Source organism: Rhagoletis zephyria, unplaced genomic scaffold, assembly GCF_001687245.7.
Source record: "Rhagoletis zephyria isolate East Lansing unplaced genomic scaffold, Rhagoletis_zephyria_1.1 Rzeph_scaffold_00035, whole genome shotgun sequence".
NCBI classification, from domain to species: Eukaryota; Metazoa; Arthropoda; class Insecta; order Diptera; family Tephritidae; genus Rhagoletis; species Rhagoletis zephyria.
The window spans coordinates 331651-347552 of NW_016157119.1; the positions used below are offsets into that span (position 1 = coordinate 331651).

The following is a 15902-nucleotide window of genomic DNA, read 5'->3' on the forward strand; positions in this document are numbered from 1 at the left end:
AGGTATTTTCCCACTCTTTTCATTTCTGTGTTCAGTTATTCAAGTTCTTCTTATACCAATCTTCGAAAAAAGTTAAAAAGCGGCATCAAAGATCTCATTATTACGGTTCCATTGAAAGTTTGTTTACATTTTTTTTAATATGTTTATGCAAATTTTCTAAGCTTAAACCGTTTTGTCATTCCAGGGGATTTTTTTATCTATTTTTTTTTTTAATCTTTAAGAAACTATCATTACTCATACAAAACTTCATTTTGGAGGTATTTTCAAACCGGTCCAGCTCACGTAAATCTTAATATTTTTCCGAAATATTTTGGTGGAAGCCTTAAATTATATTAGGTTTTATAATTCCAATGGAAACGCTGTACCAATTTTTTTTGTGTGTGGAGTGATGCAGTCTAATACACATATTTGTATATTTTTCTAGTAAGTGAATTCAGTCTCCAATAATTGGCATACAAATTACTTTAATCTCGAAGTCAAGTGAAAATTGTTTGAATATTTCTTTTGAAAATTTTACAAACATAAGAAAAAATTTTTATAATATTTTGTAAATGCAGTATCTCCTAGTGAGCTCTTTGAATCACATTTCACAGAGGTTATTTTCAAATTTTCCTCTTACTACATATATACATGTGTATATCACTAGCACATTCTTGGCATCGTATGCCATTGTAAGATATGTAGCATTGCACTACTCCATCTGCGGATTGAAGCACTTCCTCTTCTTCTTATAAAATCTTGTTTTATTTAAATTAAATTGTACACAGAATTGCTACTTAAATATAAAATTAACACATACAAAAATTACATTACTTAAGGTAATTAACATTCGACACAACAACACAGAAACTTAGTATGTATGTAGATACATAGATGAAGGCATTTGCACTAATACAAGCTAACGTGTCGAATAAATTCGACGAAACCAGCGAATGTCTCCTTGCAAATGTGAATGATATCAGAGGTGGCCACTTGGAAGTTCTCACCAGGCAACTCGACCGTGAAGGACATGGGTATGCCCAAATTGCCATAAGCATAATCATCCAGACCGCCAGAAGCCTCATAAAGAATGCCAGCTGAAGTGCCGACGCTGTATTGGGTACCGCGATATTTCGCAATTTGATTGGCGGCGCGTTGCGCAACCGAATGTAGCAAGTTGCGCGTGGGAGCGACAACATTTCTGAAAAAGTGTAAGACATTAGAAAGGAATTAGCAATTAACAAGATTAAATTTGTGTAGCGAGTAATTAAAATGGAGTGCGCTTTCTGTTTTTTTTTGTTATTTTATTTTTTTTTTTTTTGAAGAAAAATTAAAGAGATGGCGCTTTGTTTACTTCGAATAGCCGTAAGGATAGAACAAGAACTTTCCAAATGAATGCACATCCAAACTGAGTTTTATACGATTACGATTGTATTCTAAATAGCGTGCAATAGCAGCCGTTTCGGACTCGGAGGTGGGACCAGTGCCGGAGTAAACCTCGGAACAGAGCTGTGATGTGAAAGAGGAAGTATGAGACAATTGAGTAAAAAAGTTAAAGAATTTAAGAGATCTGCTTACATTTTGGCTGGCGCCATTATAGTTCCAATTGTTAGGGAAGTTGCGATTAATGTCTACGCCAGCACAGGAACGACCTGGGTAGCGATGGCGATTCTTGCGCCAAAAACGATCCTAGAAAGAAAGGGAAGCAAATATGAATGTTTATGCTATATAATATCGGAGAAGAAACGAAGACACACATTTAAAACAAAAAAAAAAATATTATAGATAATTATTGATACTGTTGTTTGAGCATTAATCGGGTTTAAAAAAATATCGATTTTTATCTTTCTGGATAATTATCTAAGTATATAGATATTTCTCGATATCGTAGTCTGTAGATATATGTACATAGTTACCAGCCGAAGATTATCATATAGTCCAAATATTTATCGATAAATAGAGGATGTTATATATTTATCGATATTATTCTTTGCATATGTATTTATGGATTTAGTATAGTTGTTGATGTCTATGTAAAAAATAAAATTTCGATTTATCGATATTATTGTTTGAACATTTATCGATTTAGTAAATTTATTGATGTTTATGTTATTAAAGAAACCTTTGTCGATTTTAATTATCCATGTATATAAATTTGTTTCGATATCGTAGTCGATATAGTTATCGACATACGTTGTTCAATGCCTTTATCCGTTTGTGCTCGATAAATTCATCGATATAATTTTCGCATTTGTATTATCATCTACATAGTTATCGATATATACATATGTATAGCGTAGTAGCTATTTATCGATATTATTTTTTGTTTATTTATAGATTTAGTATAATTACTTAACTTTTACTTAAGTGAAAAATAAATTTTCGATTCATCGAGAGCATTTTTTTTTTAATTTTTATTGATTTGGCAAAGTTACTAATATTTATGAGATTAACGAAATCTTTGTCCTTTAATTATATAAATATTTATCGATATTTCAGCCGATTTTGTTATCGCTACTGACATAGTTCAAAGCCGTTATTCATCGATAGTAAAATAGAGATACTCACCTTTGTGAACGAATACTCATAGCCATCAGGATTTACTAACGGCACCAGAAATACCTCCACATCCTGCAGTACACGTTGGAAGGCGCGCAAATTATTTAACAACTCATTGGCTAAATAGAGTACAGTTAATGGTGTAATCCACTCACGTCCATGGGTTGCCGCCTGAATATAGGCAACACGACGATCACGTACGCGACTGTTCAGCGAAATGGAGAGCGCCGCAATGTGTCGGCCTTCAAAAGAGCGACCCAGCGATTCGTAGCGGCAATATTGCGGATGACGGGCAGCCAAAGCGCTCATGAAATTTAAAATCTAAAACAAAAAAAAATTATAAAAAATATTTGGTGGTCAATGTAAAGAATTGTTTTCAGGCTTAGTCAATATGTACCTCTGAGTAGCGCGGAAAGTGCGAGAAAAAGCCGCGTGCTTGTCTTCGTGGCCGATTCAGTTCGCATTCGGAGCCCAAACAGTCTGTAGTAAATGTTTCATTGAACGCGGACCTATTAATTATAATTTTTTTATTTGCAAAAAAGTCACTAGCAATTTTTTTCTTTATGAACTCACATCTCCTCCATCAATGGCTTGGCTACATATTGCGCATTCAATGTGTTGAGTCTTGCTTCAAATATTGGCTGCTCTGTCGGTGAAACTGCCACGACGGACATATTGCGTGTGAGCAGCCAGAAATCCAGCTCTGCGGATTCTGTTTGTAAGTCAACCAGATAGTTGAAGGCATCCTCGTTGTCATGGAATACAGTGTATTTATTGTAGCTATAAAGATGTAGATAAAATAGGATTAGGTAAGCGATTTAAGGAGTTAAATTTAATTTCAGAAAATTATGTCTTTAGTAAATAAAAGGAAACGTATACGGGTATACAGAAAGTGTGAAAAATAATAGAAACACTTTGACCTGCTTTGCAGCCCATTATCGAAGAAAACCCATATAAGTCTAAGTTTCAAACTTTGTAGAATAATTAGAAAAATTCAACAATATTTTACAATAACAATAACAAACTTTATTTCGAATTTCAAGAAAAATTCCAAGTAAGCAGTTTTATAGCCCATTAAATTCTAGCTACCAAAGTGCAAGTTTCAAGTAGCTAAAAGTTTGCATTGATTTTTGCAATATATTTTTGCTGATGGTGTACCGCATTTTTTCCAGAAAAAGTATTTATATTCGATTTTGTTTTTTGTATGGAAGAAAACAGTTATTGTAAAATTTTTTTGACGGAGGAACTAACCGACGCTACCTTTCCTTATAGCAGAGACCATACTAAGTTTGCATTTATACATTTTAAATAATTGATTTTGCACAAAAAAGCAAAGTTAAGATTAAAATGTACTTTCCGACCGGAAAAGCTTCCGAGGGCTCGAATTAATTTGAAAAAATCACGGAAATATTCCGAAAAACTAAGACTCGAACAAAACCGAAAGCTCATAAAAATCCTCAAAGAATGTCGAGAGAGTTTTAAACAACCTAAATAAGTTACGAAAAGTCTGAAGCAATTTCACTGTTCCGAAAAAATCTTAAAGTGTCTCGAGAAATGTTAGGTATTCTCAACAAGACACGAAAAATAACGAATAATTTTATGTTATTTAAAGATCTAAAAAATTAAAGCTTAAATTGCTGGGATTATTTTGCTCAAAATTTTCAGATAAACTTTGCTTTTTAATTTACGAATAGGAAAAAAATACTCGATATTTCTTGTTAAAAAAAATAGTCATGAGCAAACTGTATTCTACAATGAAAGAAATATATGTATGTCATCTTCAAAAAATACGATCCGCTGGACCTGCATTGAACGAATCTAGTAGAGTAGATCCTCATGCCCTAGAGGCGAGTTGCATTTGCTATTGAAGCTGGTATTATGAAAAGCATCCTAAGTTGCTTTGGATATTTTGCCAAAAAAAAAAACTCAATGTGACGAAAGCGCACCAAGTAAATTAGTCTCCAATAGAAACTAATACGGTTGACAGACGAGCTCGCTTATTTGCATAAACAGCCTTTATTTGCTTTAACTCATGCATTTTGCTCTTTAAAATGCGAATAGGCAGCCGAACAAATGCACGTATGGTGAGAGTTGCGTGCTACAAGCCTGTAGCTGTCAGGTTCGATCCTCGGTTGAAGCGATTGCGAAAATATTCATTATTTATTTTATTTCTTTTCATTTTGTTTGATTTATATATTTAATTTCACTTTCACCCCTATTCTGCAATTCTTTCTTGTTCGGATTTTGCTGCGAATCGTAGAAATAGTATGCTGCAATCCGAATCGTATCTTCGAACTTTCGAAACTCGTAACAATGGCATGCCTAAAAATGAACGAGTAAGCTTTTTTGCGTAATTTTGTACGAAAACAATTCTGTGTCGGAGGCGAGATAAAAGAATAAAATCGATGTGTGTTTGCAGGAAATATTAGTGGTGTTCTTTGTTGTCCCTTATGTAGAAACTTGGGTCTGGTTTAGTTATTTGCACAATGATTTTCGGTTTTTGTGTCCAAACGCATAACCCGAATCCAAAAACTTTAACATACACGTGTAATCGAAGGATTCAAATTTTATTTAGGATAAATGTTTCAAATTTCCTACCACTAGCTTATTAATAAATTCGGTTTGCACTATGCACTTTTTTGCAAATTTCGACGTGGGTTCTGCGCAAAAATACTGTGGACACCTTTGAGATGCGGAAGCCCCTTTTCTCCGGCAAGGAGAACTCTACTTAGTAAGGGTTATAATCCCTAAGCGCGGCCGAAGGCAGAAGCAAGTGCAACAGGTGGTGGACCTAACAAAGTGCATGTTTTCAATGGCTTGGAAGAAGCTGTTATTGCATTAACTGGTTTCAGAACCAGTTCTTCAGGCATAGGAGGAGTTCTGACTTGTGGCTCAACAATTCAACCAGAAGCTGACATAGATGCGTCCATGTTTACTATGCCCGGCAGCTCCGCATATCTTTGTGATATCATTCCCATAGCGCGCTCTTACTCCGCTGCTATAATTGCAAATGTAATAGAATCCATCGTTTCCTTCAAAATATGTAAAATCAACAATTTTACTATAAATAAGCACTTCATGAGTGTTTTTTTTTTAAATTTATTTCCACTTCGTTTTCCTTCATTCAGCTATCTTCGAAAAACAACTGATATCTGGCAATGCTGCACATGTTTCCGCAAGGGTTGCAGCATATGGATTTTTCGTTTTTCGTAGCGTAGCTACAAATTACGTATTACGAAAATTCGTGTTCTAGAATAAGGAGGTTTATTTTATTCTCGTTTACTTTATTTTATTGCACATTTTTTATTTTACTATTGGTTAATTTAACTTTTTAGAGTTGAATTTTATTAAACAGTCAACAATAACTAACTGAAAGTAACGTTAAAAAAATATAGAACTTATAAAAACTTATTAAAACAATTAAAAAGTTATAAAAAAAAATTAATAGAACAAAATAAATGAAAATTCTACTGAGCTTGTATTTTTTGTAAAATTCATTTTGGGCTTAAGGTGCTTACAAAATTATCGATGTATTGTTGGATAATACGAATCCCTGTTACGAATTCAAGGTGTGGGAAAACGGCTTGATTGTTATGTTAGAGAATTAATCCGTTTAGCCCAAATCACATAAACGAACAACTATTCTGGCCTTTTTTCAACAAACATACATAAGCATGTTCGATCGACTATGAATTGTCAAAGATAAGGCGGGGAAATTTTTTCAATCATTTTTATTATCATTTGCGGCGAAATATTTTTTTAGTCCTAAAACAACATAATATTCTATTACGATACCATTGAATGGCCTTTATTTTCCCCATACAAAATCGACCCAGCCTAATGTACATACATACATTTCAATACGAAGCAGCCAAATATCGGCAACTGCCAACTAATGATCAATTAGTCAGGCGTCTGAAAATGTTACAAATTGATATTAACAAAAAGGAGTATAAGTTCATTTAATGAAATGCATAGCACTCTACTTTGCACAGTGGCTCCAACAAAAAAGGCAGGAATAAGTCAACTATAAACCAATTCTCACATAAGAAAGCGTAATGATTTCAAGCACAAAATGACAAATGGCAATGTCAACATCAGACAATACTGTGATCCAAAAAAACAAACAAAAAAAAAAACAAAGAATTGCTGCAATGGTAATAAATAAAACAAATTACGAAATATTAGCATTATTAGTAGAATTGTATAAATTTGCACGCACGCGTATAATTAAATACACGAGTGTAAACAAAAAATTAATAACAAATATATGTATGCCAGCAGCAACAGATGCAGAAATTGCTGCAACTCTGCCGGTAGTGTCAAGTGCAATGCGGACATGGCTGGTATAAAAAAAGCCTCAAATACATATGTATGTACATTTGTTTCATATTAGCAATTATATACGTATATTTTTATTGTAGGTACACATGCCTGCATGCTTATTTTTGAATTCTTAATTAGCATTAGATTTGACTGACTTTGAGTTTAATTTCGTGTTTTTTACTCAGATGTATATGTACTAGAGGGCTGCATGAATTCATTCAAATTTCTAGCCAAACAGAGTACAGTAGATTTGAATATTTTACTTCACATACAATACACTCAGCGTTTGGAATTTTGTAAGTTATGAATATACATTTTGTTTTATATTTTCTACCTTCAAATGGAAGAATGTGAATGAATGAATGGAAAACATTCAAATCATTCAAACTCAGTTCGGTAAAAGTGTTTTTTCTACAAACAAGTTTTTTCGTATGTAATAGAAGCGCAGCAATACATACATACATACATTGTATGTTTGTACATACATTGACGAACAAAAGTATTGGCACAGTGAATTTTTCGCCATATATGCAAAGGTTTTTATTCTAATTTATTCTCGATAATTTTTTATAAAAATATAGTTCATTCTACACCAGAAAACGTAATAATAAAAACTCTAAACTTTGTGCAAAACTCAGGAAAATTCATTAAATTTGCACACTAATTTGCAACGTTTTATTCAGATTTTTTAGAAAAATCCTAAGTATGCAGTTTTAGTGGAAGGTGTTGCTCATTTTCTCCATACAAAAAATAATTGTCGAATTACTTTGTATGGAAGAACTTGCGTGAAAAAAAATTACCAAAAATCAATGCGATTTTCTAGCAACTTTAAACTTGCACTTTGTTATACTAAATTTGAATGGGCTATAAGACTGCATACTTAGGATTTTTCTAAAAAATCTGAATAAAAAGTTGCAAATTAGTGTGCAAATTTAATGAATTTTCCTGAGTTTTGCACAAAGTTTAGATATTTTATTATTATGTTTTCTGGTGTAGAATGAACAATATTTTTATAAAAAATTATCGAAGATAAATTAGAATAAATAACTTTGCATATATTGCGAAAAATTCACTGTGCCAATACTTCTGTTCGGCACTGTATTTATGTGCATAGAAAAAATATTTTTGGATATTCATACACAAAATTGTCATTTATTTTCACTTTGTTTGAATATTGTGATGTCAACACAAATATCAGAACAGCTATTCACTCAAATTCAAAAAAATTTGAAGCCAAAATCATTCATTCGTTTTGTATATGAATAATTCAAAAGCAGTTTTGAATGCATTCATGCAGCCCTCTAATATGTACGTATAAAAAATAATTAAAAATAAAATAAAACAGCAAAGATATGGCGTTATAAATAACAGGTTTCTACAAATATACTGCTATATGCATACATATTTATGTATTTATGTGCATAACACATATAAATATTTTGTTTATCCAAATATTTGTTTGTCTTTAATTCAGACAACACTTGCGGTTCGTTATAATGCAATTAGCCAATGTCTGGTCTCTATAAAATTCGTTAGTAGCTTAAATTTGAAAATAAAAATAATATTAAAGCAAACAGCTGGGCCTTAAAAGCTACATATATGCACAAATAAACGATATTTTTAAATGCATTTAAATCAAAGGTCTTCGTCGCTCGCATTTGTATGCAGATTATTCATAGAGGTAGCCACGAGCAATTAAGTCATTTTAAAATTACTCGTACCATGATAACTCAATCTTTGGCAAAACAAGAATGGTTTACATGTATTTGGAAACTAGCATAAACACCGATAATAGCGCCCTAAGTTGGCGTTTGAGAAGTAAAGTCCTATCACGTCCTACAAAAACTATACATTTATTAAAAAGAGAGTACTCCCATTCCCTTTTTTACCCGATGAAATAAAAATATGAACACTTATTCTGCTCAGCTAATCCGCAACGCAATTCCGTGCAAAAAATCAGGGCAAACTATAGCTTTGAGCGCAACCTAAGCGAACCCATGCGACTGATTGGCACTTTCGATAGCGGAGTAGACTGCTTCTTTAAAGGCAGCTATTTTTGCCTGCTAAAAAATACAGTGATCTGGAAGCCTAAATTAGGGCTGAAGAAGAACGCCCTGCACCAAAGAGCGCTCCCATCCGTGTATTTAGAAATACACCAGTAGCGCCTTGAAAGTACTATTTTCTGTTAGACCCGACTATCTACGCGGTGATCGGATAAAGTCGTAGCTTCAGAAATCTGCATTTGCATTTACTGACGAGGGAAAATTGAAGTTAATACAAACAATTTTTATATACTGGACTCGAAAAATTCGCCTTATGAATTATTGTTGCTTTTTCAAAAAAATAAAAATTATTGTTGCTTGTCCGCAATAGTTTTTCATTTAAAAACAGCCTCGAGCACAATAAAAATTGTTGAATGTACTCCAAAAATTTAATATATTTTAACTTTGCAAATTTTGAAGAAATAAAATTTCGAGGAAAAAAAGCTTGGGAGTAATTTAGGCACTAAATACAATATGTAAATACAAACATGTGTATGTAGATACATTAGGGCGGGTAAATTTTTTTGACTATATGCGTATAGCATAGGAGCATTCTACGTGTAATTCTAAGCAAATTTGTGGAAGAAACCATGGATCTAAAATCAATGTGGAGTTTGCTAAATTGGGAAAATAGGTAAGCTTTCACTGTTCCGCTCTCTGGTGGAATTTAGGAAAAAGATAAGTACAGAAATTGATTCATCATACCAAAAAAGCCCGTTATAGCATGTTTTTTATAATGGAAGAAATCTCCCATACAAATTGACCCGCCCTAATGTAAATATATAAATTTTTAATTAAAATTTAATTAAATTAGCTACATATAAAAGACAAATTCTGTATCATAACTATTTCCGCTTGCTCAATGGCTTACTAGTGTCTTCAAGGCCAGGCCAGTCTCTGTTAATCTCTTTATGCATATCACAAATATTTTATTGCTCAATCTATAAATAAACCAATTTTTTCGGTGGTGCTATTAGATACACAGTCGGTGCCAAATGAAAGTGTCCACCTTTTCGTAATATAAAATTCACAATTATTTTCAGGCAATTTTTTTTTCGTTAATTAGATAGTTGTGGAAATATAATTTGTTCTATAACATAAACCATATAAATCAAAGTTTAACACTTCAAAATTTGTATCCAGAATTTCTAGAAAATTTTTGAGTTTCCACAAAAAACAAAAATTATAAAATATCAACGGTAATTTCTAGCGACTTGAAACTGGCACTTTGCTTTACTAAAATTGAACAGGCTGCAAAATTGCATACTCAAAAATTTTCTAGAAATTCTGGATAAAAATGGTGATGAAAATTGTTTGAATTTTTGTGAACTTTATTTAAAGTGCGAAACGTTTATTTTTCTGGTTTATGTTATAGAATAAACTATATTTCCACAAATAATTAATGAAAAAAAATTTCCATGAAGATAATTGTGAATTTTATATTACAACAAGGTATACACTTACATTTGACACCGACTATATATATATATATGTTCATGTGCACATTCCAAAATTCCAAATCTAATCTAAATTCAAACAATTTGTTATAATTTCCGTTGATTATGTCAAAAGCTAAATCAATGCAAGTATTTCAAGTTAACTATAAAAAAAAAACAAGCTTAAGTTTTTAAAAATGCGCATGTTACGCTTCACTTTATCATTGGTGGCGCCACGAAATTAATAGCGGATCAGCATAAAATTTACATAAATACATAGCGCTTTGATTACATTTTCATGGGTCATTTAATAAATTTTAACATGATCAAGTAATTTATACACGCTTGCTTAAATATATAGTGTCGTACAAAACTAGACAAATAGTGTTTATTTTTAATATTTACAACGTTTTACACGAGGACCGAAAATAACAGTTATTTGTTTCGATGCTATAAAAGTCCGCGCAAAATATTGTCGTAGAATAAAGTTATCCATTTTCCTTTAATCCTAAGGCCTCCTGGACAATTAAGACACTTGACTCAAGAGAAAATTTATTTTTATTTCCTTTGATCTTTCTCCTCACTCATTTAAAAAAAAAAAAGTTTCATGCTAAATGAATACTGCAATTCAAACACTTAAAAAATGCTTACAACTCAGAATTGATATTACATAATATTTCCATATAAAAGAATATTTACTACTAGCAACGTCAGTCACTAAAAACATAAAAATATTATCTGAATAATTTAAACAGTCAATGAAGTGCTGAGCGCTTAAGTGCATCTAATAGCAGCGCCGCATCAGTTGATGCTATAAATAAATTATAAAAACAACGAAGCAAGCAATTAACATGCTCATATGTATGTATGCGCACAAGTGCATGCATATTAATAGCAAATTCTGCCATCAAGATATATTATTCTCCTTAGGAAATCGTTAACCATTTAAGCAGCAATAAAAATTGCATAAAAAGCAAATCAATGGAAAAATTAATAACAAAAACATTGTTTAGAAAAATTTTTTTAACATAAAATTTTAGCTACTGAAATTAAATTTTTAATAATAAAGTTTATCAAAGCCAATTTATACTCCAGATACAATTTTTTGTTGCACATTAAGGTATCCATTATTTGTATGTATAATCGCGCGTAATCTAAAATTAAAAATGTGCATACATATGTATGTATGTATGTATGTATGTATTTACAAATGTACTTTTAAAATATTATTTTAGCAGCTTTCGTTGTTTGCCTGCAAACGCATGTGAAATGTGAGTTTGCAGTGGCGAGTTCGTGTCTTAAGTCTTTCGTGTTCCGCACTATCAGCAGGCGTTTGACACCGACCGCAGTGCAAGGTTAGCAATTTGTGTATGGTTAAAATAATGAGCTTGAATGTGTTGCGAAAAAAATGAATGGGAAAAATGTATTAGTCAAATTAATCAATTTCATAGTGAAACGATTAAACTCAATAAAAGCGAAAGAGAAACAATGTTGAAATTAGACCTCACAATCCATGCAAGTTTTTATTATTTTTAATCAAACTTTAAAGGAAAGCATCAAGCAGCAATAAGTACTACCTTCCATTTATATTTGTGAAACTTCAAGTAATGCTAAGACTTTCTGCTGGAATAAATGCAAACCCTTACGAATTATCGACTTTATAAGTAATAAAAACCGAAAACATTTAGTATTTTATTATTAAACTTTCTTTTATTTTTTTTGCTTTTCTTTTATTTTTTTCCATTTCATCTCATTTTGTTTTATTTAACTTTTCTTTATTTCTTTTAATTTATTTTTTCATCTTGTTTTTTTTTTATTTTATTTTATTTCATTTTATTTTTATTTATTCTTATTTAATTTTTTGTTCATATTAATATTAACATTTCCCTCCTCATTAGTATAAATGCTTACCCCTCATAGCGATCCAAGTTTGATGCGTTCACTCCTGTGCAGAGCGCCAGCAGCGTCATACTAAATACTTTCAGCCACATTTTCACGCGACACATTATTTTTGCTTCCTAGCAAATAAGGAAATTTTATGGCACTTGAAGCTAGCGATTTATTTTAATGAATACTTTTTTTTTGTAATAGTTTATCAGCACTTTCGAGTTCTCATAATCGTCGTTTTATATTCTAGTGAGCGAAAAAATAATAATTAATTCAATTATTTAAAATTAAAAAAATATTTGAAAGTAGTATCTTGCATGCATCCGTAAGTCAACACTATCCCAGTATCATCAACATTAAAGCGAAGCTGCTGCCATCACGTGTCATATTTGAGACAGTGCAACGCGATTAAGCGTCTCGTGTCGAAGGGGTGTGTGTGTGTGTGTGTATCTATTAGCTATCATTACTGCTGTCGCATTTATATGCAATAATTATCTATTCTTAACATAGAAAAAAATACAAAATTGCAGGTGGTAGTATTACCTCTAAGTTTCTCTTCTTTTTATAGTCTGATAGCGACTTCGTTTATTCCCTTTTTATCCAAGAACAGCTGCTTATCGATGTCATAATATTTGTTTACACTTTCGTTCGTAGAACAATTAGTCTAGAAAAAAATTGAGACTTTTCTACTAAACTGAGTAGACAGCATTGCTTGGAAATTGCCTTTTTAAGTTGTTTTCAGAACAAATAATCAACAGCTAGTTACCCCACACTCACTATTAATTCATGAATCATCCAACCAGTAAGGTGCTTTCTTAAGGCCCGTCTACAGCTCCCAAGAACAACTAAAAAATTCATATAAAGTGACGCGCAGGAAATGGAAAATAAATATTCTTCTGTCCAAATTTTTTAAATTAGTACGCCGCTCGAATACATATATATTTCTTCAGGAAAATTTACAGCAACCGCAAAGTACTCTTCGCAGCAACAGATATAATGAAAAAAAATTTGTTGTGATTTTTCTTGAGAACTGCATATGGGCATTTAAACGTTTAAAAAGTGTTTAGGGATAAATTCTAAGTTATCCAGCGATCCTATTGCGGCTTACATGGGGATTGGGGTGCCCATCGAAACTGCTGTTTTTGGAAATTTCAAGACCCTACTTCCTAATTTTATTTGTTTGTATGAGAAATATTTATTTTTCTATTTTTTATAGATTTTTTAAAGGTCATTTAGAGGTCGCCACATGTCAATTTAGATCAGAAAATAGAATTGTGTACATTTATGATTTTTGATTCTTTTGACTATTTTTGATTCAATTTCAAAAGTCAAAGATATGATCTGAGAATAGGATATATAGGCCTTTAAAATGGTATATAATAGTCGATTGTCGGACTAGGCTTGTTGGGATTTTTCATCGTGTAAATTAAAAAAAGACCCATAATTCTCTTATTTTTTTAAATTTTGACCATTGATAATTTCTACAATTTCAAAATTTGGAGTACTATCTAAAACTAAATCTATTTTCAAATAAACTAATGCCTCATTTATTGCAATCGCATAAAAATTGTCGAATTTATGTACCGGAATTTAAAATTTTTTGAGCAGAGTGGCTAAGAAGTTCATAGATATTTATTCAAAATAGATATATATAATCACTATTTAGTAAAAAAGTGGTTTTTCAAGAAATTTTAGGAAAATGGGGGTGGCACCGCCCACTTATACGATATATGCGTATCTGAAAAACTACTTGACCGATCTCGACCAAATTTACACACTGTGCTTAATACTTAAGAATATTTTTAAATCAAAAATAGCATTTTCGATGCCATTTGCATTAAGAAAAAAATTTAGGAATTATTAAAAACATATCATTAATTAATTTCGCTTATTATTTCTTACTGCGGTCAGCAAAATGGGTTAAGATTTTACGCACGCCATAAATATTATGTAGGGAAACCCTTTTGGAATTCCAAATGAATGATGGTAATATCCTTTTCTATGAGAAACTATGAAAAACTTCAAAATAAATCAATAAATAATTAAAAGACAACCTGACTACCGGCTTCATAATCACATGAAAAAATCAAAAAGCCAAACTCTTTAAAAATCTAAGTCACGTTGACTGCTTCCCCCTCATTCAATTCTAAAATACCGATTTTCATCAAAAATACCAGTTTTTCACAGGAGCGTTTTGTGCAAAACAAATTAAAAAGCTTTTTTTGATTTTTTTCGCTCATTTGGGACTTTTTTCAAGATTTTTAAGATTAATACATTTTTATTTCTTAAAACTGTTGCCAATAGTTGCACACACACACATAAACTCAAGCACTTTACGAATTTATTTTAATTTAGTCTTAACACTTTTTAGATAATTCTTTACAGAGCACAAAATCAGGAACAACAACCAACCGCACCGCCAACCGTAGCTGCTTAGAGCTCACCACGTCCGTACCGCTTTCGATTGTACCGCAGACTGATGTTCACCTTCCGCCTTGACTTAGAAAGAAGACGAGCGCATGATTAGAAGTAGAAAAATATGTTCACAAAAAAAATAAAAAATAAAAAAAATAAAAATGGATTTGAATAAGAAATTAAAATAATGAAGCTGAAGTTGAAACCGAAAAAACGCGTTAAAAGTAGCAGCAGCAGCAGCAGCAGCACTACCAGCAGCCGCACAATTAAATCTTGTCGAAAAAAAAGAAGGAGATCGGCCACTATTTGTTGTTGTTGCCTTTGTTGTGCATACGCAGCTGAGGTAGTGGCTAAGAAAAAGTGAGTGTCAAGGTTAATTGATCGGCAAGTCAGCGACTATATGGCTTGTTATTTAATTCATTTTATTTCATTTTATGTGTGTTTTTTTTGTTGTAGATGCTGCTAGCAAAATAAATTATTTATTTAGAATTGGTTTTTTTTTCTATGCGGACGCGATGGACCGTTGAACCGCCGATACAATAGATTGTATAATTTAACTGGACATTGATGCTGTACGCATGCGTAAGTGTTGCGCTAAGCAGCGACTGTCTGGTGGGCATCTCAAGCGCGGCGTGTTGACCAGCCAGCCACCTGCCGGAACACAAATCTCGCACTGAGCGGTGATTCCCAGCGGAAGGGCCTGCGGGTGATTGGCTACTTTGTAATATAACTTTCTGTATAATATTTTGATGGCGCCAATTAGTCAAATTATTCAAAATAGTTCTGCTTGATCTCAACTGTAATTTATGATTGCCTAAAATCTAACTGCTCATTGACGTCGAGATTGCGTCAAAGCGGTCACACGGTCACACTTGAGCTGTGGTGATTTAACAGACGCTTAGCGGCGCATTGTCAACCGTTTCAGTTACCATGACGATTACGCTTTGTTGCCAGAGCTATTCATAGCCGCGCGAGAGGGTTTGTCCAATGACGCAAACCAACCAAAATTCTTAATTATTTTCTTAATTTTTTATTGATTTCTTATTTATCCCCCCGCCACCCGAAGTGAGAAGTCTTGTATGCGGTATTCTAAAGATTTCATCGCCAACAGGGCGGGCACGTGCCAATCGATCAGCTTCATCATAAAGCGGTTTCAGTATTCTTCAGTATTCTATTCCTGCTGCTGTTAGGAAATTGTATTGCTTTTGTGTGAGTGTATATTTTAAAGTTGCCCAGTCGGCAAAATTAGAACATAACA

At 32.4% G+C, this 15902-nt stretch overlaps 1 protein-coding gene across 1 annotated transcript; it reads right to left on the reverse strand.

Moving 5' to 3' along the window:
- Window positions 1-845: 845 nt before the first annotated feature.
- LOC108365167 (carboxypeptidase B) lies at window positions 846-14693 on the reverse strand. Its single transcript, XM_017619135.1, has 8 exons — window positions 14642-14693; window positions 12254-12475; window positions 3112-3318; window positions 2936-3047; window positions 2548-2859; window positions 1558-1668; window positions 1334-1488; window positions 846-1180 (listed from the first exon to the last, which is right to left on the reverse strand). Exons 2-8 carry the CDS (start codon window positions 12346-12348, stop codon window positions 889-891), a joined length of 1284 nt encoding a protein of 427 aa, XP_017474624.1. The 5' UTR covers window positions 12349-12475; window positions 14642-14693; the 3' UTR covers window positions 846-888.
- Between the last annotated feature and the right edge of the window lie 1209 nt (window positions 14694-15902).

Bases quoted from the DNA above. Each gene is read 5' to 3' on its own strand.
- LOC108365167 (XM_017619135.1), bottom strand. From the start codon at position 12,348: ATGTGTCGCGTGAAAATGTGGCTGAAAGTATTTAGTATGACGCTGCTG. The intron at 1,669-2,547 runs GTGAGTATCTCT...CTTTCTTTCTAG, and splicing joins ATGAGTATTCGTTCACAAAG to GATCGTTTTTGGCGCAAGAA. The intron at 1,181-1,333 runs GTAAACAAAGCG...ACACTTTTTCAG, and splicing joins TATCCTTACGGCTATTCGAA to AAATGTTGTCGCTCCCACGC.